Genomic DNA, 13,928 nt, shown 5'->3' with positions numbered 1-13,928 from the left:
CAGAATGAGTAGCAAAGACTGCCCACTATCCATCAAGTTATTGAGTTGAAAAATTGTGTGTTTTAATAAAGTTGTGGCTTTTGGCCACTCTTCAGTTGCAGTGCGCCTTACCAAAAATGTTGTGTAATCTGAAATCCTGTCCAGAAGGAAGTAATGGAATTTCATAAACACAAGATTTAATCTAGAATGTCAAAATAATCAACAATACCAGTTAGAGCAGGAAGAAAAAACAAAGGGGCCAGTATTAAAATGATAAAGTGTATAATCCATGCTATTGGCATTCACTTTCAAAGACAGATAAACAGCAATAACACTACTCCCACTTCCTGCAGAGAGATCTTACACCACTTATCAGTGCACAAGGTTAAGGCCATGTCTAAACTACCACTTTGGTCAGCAAAATGTATATCACTCGGAGTGAAAAAACCACACCCTTGAGCAACACAAGTTTCACCAGCATAAGTGGTAGTGTGCACAGAGCTATGTCAGCAGGAGAGCTTCTCCTGCCAACAAAGCTACCACCACTCATTGAGGGTGGTTAAATTATATTGACCGGAGAGCTCTCGCCCATCGACATAGAGCAGTTACACGAGAGATCTTACAGCGGCCCTACTGCATTGGTACAGCTGTGCCACTGTAAGGTCTCTAGTGTAAACATAAAGTCTGTTTCACCATCACTTCTGAAACATAAGCTTCTGAAAATGAAAGGGCCCTTTGTTGAATGCAAATCCTGAAAGTGAAAAGCCTAGAGATAAATACTTAAGCAAGCACAAATTAAAAGATCCATTAAGGACAATATGATAATTAACTCCGAAGCATTTTCCTTTATATATTGTTCTGTATAAAATAATGTATAATTTGGCTCTGAAAGAATTTACCTTGAGGGTTACTTGGTTCTTGGCTCTAGCTGCTTTGTGCAGAGCTGTCATTCCATCTTTGGCTCTGAAATCTAAATGTGCCCCTCCATTTTTCAGAGCTTTGATTACTTCTACGGTATTATCATGCTGAGCTGCCAAAGTTAGAGGAGTTTCTAAAGACAAAAAGAATATAATGTGTGGGAAAAAGACATGCAACTTTAACCAAAAAAAGTATTTACCGGTACTAATATTTCAAAAATATTTTGTTAGCTTTTAAGTATAAAACATATAAACACTGCCCTAAGAATATCATAAACTATTAACTTACCCCCTTCACATATTGGAACTATGTGTTTTGCTAAGACCAGGACTTTAAAGGGCAATAGATTCAGTGGGTAGAATTTGGCTTTGTTTATACAGTAAAACCAGGATGTGTACCACTTTATACTGTTGATTTCATTAATCTCTTACCTCCACTCTCTAGGTCATGGTAGTTAGGGTCCAGTCCCCGATCCAATATCTTTGTGATTTTTTCCACTGAGAGATGGTGAACATGATCCATAAATTTTCTCAAATTAGCCTGAAACAAAGAGTGACGATTGAAAAGTCCTCAGATCATATGAAGAATATTCCAGTTACAACTGAGATCTTCAGCTGGTATAATCACTAGCTCCATTGACCTTAATAGAACAGTGCCAATTTACACTAGTTGAGGATCAAGCCCTAAAATTGTACTCAATCAGAGCATAGATTCTACGGAATGCAATGGTCAAAATTAAAAACAAGAATATGCTGCTTACAACATTCAGGAAAAAAATTACTAGAAGTCCTATTCATAAAGAAATCAGACTGATAAGATGGAGATCATAATTAATCCAACGTGTAAGGGCCTCTAAAGATATGTATGTCAGTATTTATAAAACTGGTGATATATTGAAAACTTGCTGTATTATATAATGTTCATATAAAATTACTTGTAAATTTATGGCAAAGTCAAACATATGAAATATACTGTAAGAAAAATTCTCAAATTGTCGTCACTGGACCACCCACTGTCCATGGACACTTACTGGTGGTCTGCAGACTGCTCAGCTGGTCACCTAAAGCAGATCTCCCCCTAATTTTCCAGGTGCTAAAATACATACTTTTCTAAATATTACTTTTCCACTTAAGCAATTGCCTTAGTTGTCGCAAGGATGCTTCACGTTGTCCAGTCAGTTGTGGGAGGGGAGACTTTCACGAGACAACTTCTGTTTAGATGTGGTCTACATGCAGAAGTCTGAGAAGCCCTGGTCTATTGTATATAAAATCCAAGTCCAGCAGGCTTTACTCATATAAGCAGTTTCTTGACTTCAGTCGGACTATTCACATGAACAGAGATCTGCAAGATCAATGCTAGAACTATCCAGGCTGCACTCTGTATGTATTTTTTAGACTGTCATTAAAATCAAATGATTCTAATCAGAGGGTCATTGTGCATCTGACGTTAGTACTTTCAGAAAATGGATGCTCTCCCTTATCACCAGCAAATTGGACATACCTTCGTATGAAGCTTGGCCAGCTGTTTTTCATCAAGATTTAATTGCTTATACACTCTCTTCTTGTACCGAAACTGATAGGGAAACAAATAGATTAAGTCAAAATTTCATATTTTATTTAATAGTGAAAAAGATCTGAAATTATCAGAATGTGACATCTGTTAACAGTAATGTAGATTTGGGCAAACTTTAAAAAAAAAAGGGCTTGGGACGACAGTTTAAATAAACAAATAAATAAATAAACCCCAAGATGTTAGAATGCTTGGAACAGTACTATTGAAATTCTACAATCCTTATAAGCCAAATTTGTACCTGGTATAAGCATCGAGAAGTCAATTAAATTACATGAGCAATGAGTTTGGCCCCTTGAATCTACACTAATGAACTGAAAATACCATGTGAAGAGCTTTCCCTAAAGACATTTCAGCACTTTCACTTCCAGACAGAAAAAGGAATTGCAGAGGCATGTGAAAATTTAAAACATGCGTTTAAAAAAACAAAACAAAAAACAGCAGAATGTTTCTGAATCTCAGAAATAAGACCCATTCCTGAAAATCCTTACTCATGGGAGTAGTTCTGTGGATGTTAATGGCACATCTGCTGTGAATAAGGATTACTTGCGTGCATAAAGGTTACAGGACTGGCTTTGGTTCAGCTGAGGCCAGTTCTTATTTTATTCTGACTAGTTAGCCTATTGCTAGAGCAGACAGAGAAGCTGAAAATTCATGGGGTCACCATTACACCATGATATATATTTACCACTCATCTAGCAAACCACAATTTACAGTTCATTAGAATGCTAAATGGCTCTTCTGTGATTAACTGGCTTTCATGTAAAAATGTATTTTTAAACACAGATTTCACCCCCACCTCTCTTCTCACAAGGTTAGATGGTGGAATTGATGACACCTCCCTGTAAAGGGGCAGTGTGAAGCTGCAGTGCTCCTTGCTCATTGTGATGTATAATCTACTCCATCCTAATGAATGAAGTAGACTGTTTGCTCTGGTCTGCTGGCCCCACCCTGTACACCAGTGCAGGAGGGTTGACCCATGACCCAGGCAGGGTGTGCCCTAGAACAATAAGCTTTTGCATCACTGTGTAATGTTGGGGAAGCTTCTTGTGTGTCACTACACAAGGTCCCTTCACTATCTGGCCCATAATATTTCTGGATTATGTCTGAAGTTCAAAGCCCCCTCTCCCCTTTTTTAAATATTAGCTTTTTGTGGTATTTCTGTCTCTTTGTGTTCATTAAGATTCTACTGTAACTACTGTTCATGCTCTCAACATGCTACAATTTTCTCTGAACTGGTAATTACATGTTGTGAACAGAGACAAAAATAGATCTTTGTTTACTAGGTAGAATTCAAAGAGTGCTATGTATTTTTTGAATAGGGCCTGAATATCAGCTTTTCAGGCAGAACACTTTTATCCTTTACATGCCATGTACTTGAATTCTGCAGAGAAAAAGGACCCTTTCCCCATTTATTGCACGTAGAGGAATTCTGCTGACAAGTCCCGTACAGTTAAAATAGTACTTTAACCAGTGCACTGGGGAAAACAGTAGACTGAAATATAGTGATTATTCCTTTGTTCAGGGTTATAGCAGAAACATCAGTGACTGACCCTCAGAATTCAGCTGGGAGAGTAAGTAGGGCTCTCACTTCCATTAGTTTTACACCAATAAGAACATAAGAACGGCCGTACCGGGTCAGACCAAAGGTCCATCTAGCCCAGTATCTGTCTACCAACAGTGGCCAATGCCAGGTGCCCCAGAGGGAGTGAACCTAACAGGCAATGATCAAGTGATCTCTCTCCTGCCATCCATCTCCATCCTCTGACAAACAGAGGCTAGGGACACTATTCCTTACCCATCCTGGCTAATAGCCATTTATGGACTTAACCACCACGAATTTATCCAGTTCTCTTTTAAACGCTGTTATAGTCCTAGCCTTCACAACCTCCTCAGGTAAGGAGTTCCACAAGTTGACTGTGCACTGCGTGAAGAAGAACTTCCTTTTATTTGGAATGTAAATCTACTGATGTCAGACCTGCAAATTCCACTCATTTTTCCTGTCTACTATAGTTTTTTGGCCTTTCCTCCAGAGAAAATTGAGCAATTACTGATTCAATGTAGGAAGCATTACATATAAAATCAGAGAGTAATTTGTGTGAGTTAGGGAATAGCCTTAATACAAAAACATTTCAAGATACATTAATCTCCTGTTTCCCTAATTTTACTCAAAATTTAGATTACTCATACTAAGGGCTTGTCTGAGCAGTGGGGTAATGCACACTACTGGTGAGGGTGATTCCTAAAACACACTTATGTGTAGTGCCATAACTGATCCATGTAGAGCCTGCTAGTGTCCACTAAAGATTCCCTAGGGCAGTGTTTTCCAAATGGTGGGTCCCACTCTGGGAGTAGTGACCTGGTGCTCTCAGGTTTGTCCCATATGCCAGGTTGCAATATCCACACCTGGAAGCCACGCCAGCACCACAGGAAGGAGCTGGGTACCTGCAGCTGGGTAAGTGCAGTCACTTCAGGGTTAGTGTAGGGCGCCCTCCCTCTCCAATCCCACTCCAAGCCCCCGTCCCCAGGTTCTCCCTTCCACATTAGGCCCATGATTCTCTAGAACCTTCCTGTAACCCTCTGGTGGATCGGGACCCACCATATAGGAAACATTGCACTAGGGAACTTTTAACGTGAACCAGCAGGGTCTACATGGACCAATTAATGTGGATTCTGGATTCCACCTGGCCCTTGCTATATGGTGTGCTACAGTCATTTTTTCAACTAAAAATCCCAGTGTATCAATAACAAGCGAAGTAGGTCAGGCAATGGATTACTTGTTCTTTCATCTGGGAGAAACCATCAGCCCTTCCAGTTCTCTCACTTGACAGAGGGCAGGGGTGGCTCTAGACATTTCGCCACCCCAAGCACAGCGTCATGCCGCGGGGGCGCTCTACCGCTCGCCGGTCCCGCGGCTCCGGTGGACCTCCCGCAGGCGGGACCAACGGACCCTCCGCAGGCATGCTGCCAAAGGCACCCTGCCTGCTGCCCTCCCGGCGACCAGCAGAGCGCCCCCCGCGGCATGCCGCCCCAAGCACGCGCTTGGCGTGCTGGGGCCTGGAGCCACCCCTGACAGAGGGTGACAGGATTTATATAGTCTCTTTTCCCAGCATGTCTTGCTTTAGCGCAATACTACACCTGGCTGTCCAGGAATGACATTTCCCAGCAGCCCATCATTGCTAAGGGGAAAGAAGTGTTCCAGCATGCCCTACAACTGAAACTGCAGTTTGGTCCTTAAAGCATAGTTTAGCACCTTAGATTTCTCCACCAAATCATAAAGTGTTACCCTGAAATGTCTTTCTGTCCATCCGTGATCATGACTCCTGTTCTACTGGTATGTTTCCTGAGGAAAATCCTGGAACAGAGTAGTGCTGGCCCCACAAGTTTCTAGCATTAAAGGGCTGGTACATCCCACCACAGAAAGTCATTGAGCCTGATCCGGTAACCTTTATGTGAGTTATACATAAAATACCCCCACTGAAACAAACAGCATTACTTGTGTGATCAAGGCTTCAAGATCAGCCCTTTGATCACTACTTCCTAACGCAATTCACATCCATTTAGAAACCTCAAATAAGACTTACTATATATACATATCATACCATAAATAAAAATGTTTCAGATAGTAAAGCTTTAAAATTAGTACAGTTGTATTAAAATACCTCTAAGGAGGGAACACCTTTATTCACTGGTTGTGGATATTCCCTAAGGAGTCGTTCCTCGTCCAAAAATTTCCCATCTCTCCCGTTGCTGGCAGGCTGAAACAGCCCATAATTCAGGACATCTTTCAAACTCTGATTCAAAGTGCATAAAATTCGTTGTTTTGCTACCCATACTGAAGCTTCAGGATTAAATCTAATGCATTTCTGTAAAGCCAAACAAAATAACGTTACAAAACTTATGAGAGATTTATAAAGATCATTCTAAAGTAACAAAAAGCCATATAAGTAATATTGGGAGAGCCTGCAAAGAGTGCACAAAAATTAAATACAAACGCAATATAATATACACTTGCATATAAAGCAGAAAATTTTGCTCAGCCACAAGGCAAAATATTCCACAATACTTGGTATCTTTCATTTTCATGTTCACAATTCCTTACCCAACTTTTTCTAAACAAAGAGGAAGAGAAGAAAGCATATAACTTGAGCTCAAAATGAATGAGATCGGCTATAACAAATTAAACAAATAATCTGGTACTTGTCTGCATTTCCCTGCACAAGAAGCTGAAAATCTACATTTAATTAAATTCTAAAACAAAGAACTGCATTAACAAGGAGATTAGATTTCAGACATCTGTTCCTTAACAACATCAAACACAGAGGTGCTATAAAAACATAGGGCATCCTGAGTTCTCTCTCAGACTTTAGAAATCATATCTTCTTTCGTAGATCATGTGTGAGTACGCTGCATCTCTTGGTACAACCCAGGGAAGGCAGGCTAATGAGACTTCAAGCACCCTTTTTTTAATTTTGATTTGGTTTGGTGACCCGTGTAGCCTTCAACATAATTTAGGTTTAAATTACAGCAGCTTGTCCTCAGCTGCCTTTATGTGGCAGCAGTGATATGTACAGTGGGCCCGTCCTCTTGCCTTGATATGCCCCTCCCTCCTCCTACACTGGGACTTGCAAAGAGCATGGCATAGGGCTGCTATGTCAGTCTCTCTCCTGGTCAGTTAAAGACTATTCTGGTCCTCTTATGTTTCCCCAGCAGTATACAGGGGCTGTTCTGGAGGCCCAGGGAAGTACCCCCACCCCCAATAATATTTCAAATACAAGAAAAAAATCAAAATGCACATAGCAGCCTTAACTGTGACCACAACAATATGAACTCAGCTTTTCACTACATGTAATTAAATTTCTGTTTAGGTCATTTCTGAAGATCTCTATGTGCTTAACAATTATATTCTTCAACGTACATTTCTATATGTAGATAAGAAGAACGGAACAGTACAGAAAAATACAAATTGACACCTTACAGAAAAGGGAAATTACTTTTTTTAATCTGATGTATCAACTTAATTTACAGCTTTCTATAGTGCTCATCTTTGCAGCATCTGTAGGTTACGTATTTTGTAAATTCTCTGGATGTAAATCATTCATGTAAAAAACTGATCACTGTGGATTTATTAATGATAAACATGTCAATACTTGACAAGATACCATGCAGTTCTGAAACCTCTGATTTCATATATTTAACCAAATCATTCAAATGGCTAAATCAAGTGCAAAATTTACCACTTTATGGGTTTATGTGGCAATGCTTTTTTTTCTAAATCAGTTTCTCCATTTGGGGGAAATATTCCTATCAGTGAAAAACATTCTTGGATCCTGAGAGCCATGAAGGACTTTCAATTCTCCATTAATTTCACTGGGCATTGCAGGTGCTCAGCTGGTTATCAGCATATCTCAAGATATTGCCCTATAGAAATAGGAGTTACTAGCAGTGTCTGGCCCTGTATATTATTTGTGTGGCAAGCTGACCTGCTCACAAACCGCAATTTAGGGGATTGCAATCAATGTTTGGCTCTGATTCTGCCAATTGTTCCTCAAATTAAAAGATCAGTTGACACTGATAATTAGGTATCCTCTATTCATCCTTGTTGCCTGGCAAGAAACATTTTAGCTAAGCTGCCATGACAGCATCACACAATCACCCATTTGCTGAAGGAATATGGTAGGCTTATGAATACTAACTTAAATCCAACTCTACTATGCTTTTTTTTCCCACACATGGATCATTGGGAATCACATCTCAGTTTGTTTCTCTTTGCAATTGGTACAAACTGAAGTTTTTTGAGACGTGCTTCAAATACTGTCCTGGGCTACTGTTAGGATACATAAGGAAATTATAGGGGTCAGGGAACGTGGGGGGCAAGGAGAGAGAATGTTGTGCTCAGGAGAATAGTGGGAAGGGAGAAGGAGAAGAAGGGACGTGGTTACTGGGCTAACTATACTGTTGTCCCTTTTTGAGGTCTCTCTGAGTGCATCCACCACAGGTGTCAGGCTTCAGGCCTTTACCTCTAGTAGAGTGGAATTCCACATTTTGCTCATTCTCAGATCAGGACCTGGGTTACAGCCCCCTGGTACCAACCACGACTAATTCAGCAGGTCCATCTGGGACTGAACCCTGCAAGGGTTTCTCCTTTGGAGTCTGTGACAGCATACATTTACAGTGATACAGTAACAGCCTCTTCAAAACAAAGCATGATTTATTTTGACTAGTGGTATACAGTGCTTAGAGAAGTAGATTTAAAACAGAAGCCTGCATCCATATTCCCTTACTTAAATGCTACCTCAATCCATAGCTCAGGCAGGTGTGGCTTATTCCCCATTTCTGAGTTGGGAGGAACACCCCACACTGTTTACAGCCTTCTCCCTCTGTCTGTGAGTGTCAGTCAGACTGACACATTCTGATCTGCCTTTCTCAGCTCATCCACAAAAAAACATCCTTTTCTAGGGTCTTTTAGGGTTTACATCCTCTTTTGATCTCAGGCCTGGTCTACACTAGGACTTTAATTCGAATTTAGCAGCGTTAATTCAAACTAACCGCTCAACCGTCCACACCAGGAAGCCATTTAATTCGAACTAGAGGGCTCTTTAGTTCGAATTCGGTACTCCACCCCGACAGGTGGAGTAACGCTAAATTCGACATGGCTAGCTCGAATTAGGCTAGGTGTGGATGCAAATCGAACTTAGTAGCTCCGGGAGCTATCCCACAGTGCACCACTCTGTTGACGCTCTGGGCAGCAGTCGGAGCTTGGATTCTCTGACCAGCCACACAGGAAATGACCCGGGAAAATTTGAATTCATTTTCCTGTCTGGGCACTTTGAATCTGACGTCCTGGCTGGACATCGGGGCGAGCTCCGCAGCACCTGCAACGATGCAGAGCTCTCCAGCAGAGGAGTTCATGTTATCTGTGAATAGAAAGAGGGACCCAGCATAGACTGACTGGGAACTCTTCGATCTGATCGGTGTGTGGGGCGAGGAGTCTGTGCTTTCGGAGCTGCGCTCCAAAACACGGAATGCGAAGACCTACGAGAAGGTCTCCAAAGCCATGAGAGACAGAGGATACAGGCGGGATGCAACGCAGGGCCGCGTGAAAATCAAGGACCCCAGACAAGGCTACCAAAAAATCAAAGCGGCAAGCGGGCGCTACGGAGCCTGCCACCACTGCCCCACCAGTGACCGTGGTCTCTGACGATGGGACAGTGTCGACGGCCAGTTCCTCGGTGATGTTCGCGGACGGGGAAGATGAGGAAGGGTTTGTGGAGGACGAGGCAGGCGAGAGCGCTTACAACGCTGGTTTCCCCGACAGCCAGGATCTATTCATCACCGTCACGGAGATCCCCCAACAACCCTCCCCGGCCATTAACCCGGACCCTGAATCAGGGGAAGGAGCAGTCGGTAAGTGCTTTAACCATGTTAACTTTTATTCTTAATATAACAGGAATCTTAACTGTGTGAAAAGGAGGTCTGTCTAGATATGGGGATAGAACAGAAATCATCCTTGGAGATCTCCACGAAGCTCTCCTTGCATTAATCGAAAAGCATCAGCAGGAGGTTCCTGGGGAGAGCTGCCTTATTGGGTGCTCCGTGGTACCACAGTTTTCCGCGCAAGGCTTTCATGAGGTACTCAGGGAGCACTGCCTCCCCAAGCACGGCTGCATCGGGCCCTGGTTCGTGCTAGCTTTCACGCAGCATGCGCTCTCTATCTCCTTCAGTGACCCTCCTCAGGGTGATCTCGCTTGGAGACTCCTGCATCTAATTAGGGTAATTACTGTAATTTTACGCCTGGTCCAAAGTATTTTTAAAAAATCTACGGACAGACGGCATAGCACAGACTCAGCACGCAGCTGCGTGACGAGCGTAACGGAAAGCCAAAGAATATAATGGACGCTCATGGAGGGAGGGGGGAATGAGGACGCAAGGTATCCCACAGTTCCTGCTGTCTCCGAAAAGTATTTGCATTCTTGGATGAGCTCCAAATGCTTCTAGGGTCAAACACAGTGTCTGCGGTGGGTCAGGGCATAGTTCGGCAATTTGCGCACACACCCCACCCACCACCAGAAGTGAAAACAATCCTCTGTTGACTCTTTTACATGTCACCCTATCTTTACTGAATGCTGCAGATAGACGCGATGGTGCAGCACTCAACACCAACATCCTTGCTCCCCCCACGCTATGTATGGCTGATGGTACAAAAAGATGGGTATCCGTCCTCAACATCAGCCTATTGGCACATGGGGCAGTGCAAAAGGACTGGTAACCATGCGTACTAGCATCTGTGAGGTTGATCAAGGGCGCCTGGCCCTAATTTTTCATGGTAGATGGTGCAGTATGGCTGTTAACCGTCCTCATCATTGCAACAGGGGGCTGAGCTCCATCAGCCCCCACCCTTCCTGTGTAAAGAAAAGATTGAATTGCCCCTGGACTAGCAGAGGGATGATGGGCTCCTTCATCCACAGTAATTAATGTCCTGCCTGGACTATCATTGCAGCTGGAGGCTTCCTTCCACTCATTTCTCACAAACAAGTCACTGTGTCTTATTCCTGCATTCTTTATTACTTCATCACACAAGTGGTGGGACAATGGTATGGTAGCCCAGGAAGGCTGTGGGAAGGCCGGAATGAACAGGTGGTGTTGTTGCAGGAGCACCCCCTTGTGAATAGCATACAGCTCCAAATTTATGCAGGATCGGACACAGAGCAGCTGTGCTCTCTGGTTCTATGATACAGTGGTTCTCTAGTACACTTGCCCATAATCTAGGCAGGACTGATTCTATTTTTAGATACCAAAAAGGAGGGATTGACTCAGGGAGTCATTCCCAATTTTTGCTTTTGCGCCCCTGACTGCTCGGCCAGGGGCACTTATGACAGCACCAAATGGTGCAGTGCAAAAGGACAGGTAACCATGCCCATCTTATTACCAATTTATGGTATGGTAGATGGTACAATATGGCTGGTAACCATCTCAGCTGTCATGCAAAAGCAAAAGCATGCTGCTGTGTAGCGCTGCTGGCCCGCCTCTGTCAGCGGCATCTAGTACACATACGGTGACATACACAAAAGGCAAAACAGTGTCCATGGTTGCCACGCTATGGCGTATGCCAGGGCAATTCTGGGAAAACGGGCTTGAAATGATTGTCTGCCGTTGCTTTCCCGGAGGAAGTAATGACTGGCGACATTTACCCAGAATCCACCGCGAAAATGATTTGTTCCCCAGCAGGCACAGGGGTCTCAACCCAGAATTCACAGACACAGGCTAGACTCAGTTAATTGTTCGCAAAAATGTATCTTTGCAAGGAATTCACTCCCTGTTTCCCATCTCACAGCTTCCACTGTCTCCAGACCTGACACATCATCCTCCTCGCAGAGGCTGGCAAAGATTAGGCGGCGAAAGAAAAAGACAAGGGACAAGATGTTCGAGGAACGTATGGGCTGCTACCTAGCAGAGGCGGACCAGCAGAGCCAGTGGAGGGAGACCGTCTCTCTGTGGCAGCGCTCACACAGCGAACGGGAGGAGAGGTGGCGTGAGGAAGAGAAGCAGGCGACTGAAACGCTGCTTGGACTAGTGAGGGAGCAAACGGACATGCTCAGGCGCCTTGTGGATGTTCTGCAGGACCACAGGAGGACAGAGACACCCTGCAGTGTATCTGCAACCGCACTCCCCCGCCACAAAGTCCCATACCCCCCTCCCCGAAAATAATCAGGAGGAGGGGCGGCCGGGGACGTGAATACTGTCACTGCACCACAGCACAGTGCTCAAGTACCCAAAAGCTCTCATACCGTACATTTGCCGAAGTCCTTCACTTCCAGACTCACAGTAGTCCCAATCCCAGTCCCATCCCCTAACTGTCTACTTAATTAATAAAAATGCTTTGCTGTTAATTACTGTTTCCGTTATGTTTTTTCAAAGAAGACTGTGTTTGAATGGGGGGCGTGGGGAAGGGGGTGGTTAATTGCATATGACAGTCACCTTTCCCAGGGTACAGACACGGGGGCAGGATCAGCAGCGGGTCACACACACGGTGCAGTCAGTAGGCACCCTGGTCGGTATGGGAGGTGTTTTCCAGGATCTGTGTGGGCGGGGGAGATGTGACTTTGCAGCGGGGGAGGGCGGTTACAGATCTTATACAGCGGTCCTTGTCCTGGACCGCTGAGTCACGCAGCTGAGGAATCTGTATCCGTCCTCCTCCACCACAAGGTCACATATCCGCCCGCACACAGAATTCCATAAAGAGGGATGGCAGGCTCCGTTGAAAGAAGCATTCCGGCACTGCGGACCGCTCTAGGAGCAGGAGCCTGTCATTCCTTGAGTTTAGAGGCGGTCTTTACATCACCGCACACCCTACCCAGCACAGTCTGCGTCCCAGTTTCAACCCTTTCACGAAAAGTCATGAATAAAGAAACCTTTGTTAAGTAATAATGGGACATGTATTTTATTTTTACACGTGTGCTGGAAGTGGGGGTAACGGGGTGAACGGGGTATGTAACCGAAGAGGAGAGTCAACAGTAACTGGGTAAAGAAACAGGGGCAGGTTCAGCTTCTCTGTAAAGAAACTGAACAGTCACAGGTCACGCTGCTCGCTGGTATTTGAAGAGTTCCTTGTCGCTGTCCCAGGCGCCTGTATAGGGCTTCATGAGCAAGTGCATTAGCGGGCAGGCTGGGTCCCCGAGGATGACTATAGGCATCTGCACATCCACAACAGTTATTTCGTGGTCCAGGAAGAAACTACCTTCCTGCAGGCGTCTGAGCAGCCCACAGTTCCTGAAAACACACGCATCATGAACCTTGCCCGGCCACCCGACGTTGATGTTTGTAAAACGTCCCCTATGGTCCCCCAGTGCTTGCAGCACCATTGAAAAGTAGCCCAATTTCTCATCAGCTGACTGTGGAAGAGGTGGACGATAAAGTGCGAGGAGGAGAAAATGGCGATGATCGCAGCGGGCTCCATGCTTGCAGTGCTGTGGCGTCCGTGCTGTCACTGACCAGAAAAGTGCACGAACAGATTGCCCGCAGGCGCTTTCAAGGAGGGAGGGAGGGAGGTTGTGATTGACAGTTCAATGACGACACTTACCCAAAACCACCCTCGACACATTTCTCCCCCCAGCAGGCATTGGGGGCTCTACCCAGCATTCCAATGGGCAGCGGGGACTGCGGGAACTGTGGGATAGCTTCCCACAGTGCACCGCTTCCAAATTCGACGCTGGCCCCGTGAATGTGGACTCAGAAATTCGAATTAGTGTATTTAGTATGGATACACAAATTCGACTTCATAAGGTCGAATCCACAAATTCGAACTAAGTTGATTCGAAATAGTCTTGTAGTGTAGACAAGGCCTCAGGCTTACCCTAGATGGAGCTAGCTAGATGAATTCTCCCACCAACTGATAATCCAGTCACTGTTATCTTAACTCCTTTGAAGCTACTTATGTGAGGGTGAGTCCTCTCTGTCATCGT

At 44.4% G+C, this 13,928-nt stretch overlaps 1 protein-coding gene across 1 annotated transcript in view; it reads right to left on the bottom strand.

Annotated features, from left to right (window-relative positions):
- The window catches only part of SHANK2 (SH3 and multiple ankyrin repeat domains 2), a 700,055-nt gene that overhangs the window by 554,914 nt on the left and 131,213 nt on the right, over positions 1 to 13,928 (bottom strand). The window contains exons 5-8 of the mRNA XM_045014265.1: positions 6,129 to 6,332; positions 2,398 to 2,469; positions 1,329 to 1,437; positions 879 to 1,030 (exon numbers count right to left, since the gene is read on the bottom strand). Coding sequence (XP_044870200.1) covers positions 879 to 1,030; positions 1,329 to 1,437; positions 2,398 to 2,469; positions 6,129 to 6,332 — 537 coding nt within the window. The remainder of the gene's footprint in view (positions 1 to 878; positions 1,031 to 1,328; positions 1,438 to 2,397; positions 2,470 to 6,128; positions 6,333 to 13,928) is intronic.

The sequence above is a fragment of the Mauremys mutica genome, chromosome 4 (assembly GCF_020497125.1).
Source record: "Mauremys mutica isolate MM-2020 ecotype Southern chromosome 4, ASM2049712v1, whole genome shotgun sequence".
NCBI lineage: Eukaryota > Metazoa > Chordata > Testudines > Geoemydidae > Mauremys > Mauremys mutica.
The sequence above is the reverse complement of the archived record's forward strand: the minus strand, read 5'-3'. Positions and strand labels throughout refer to the sequence as shown.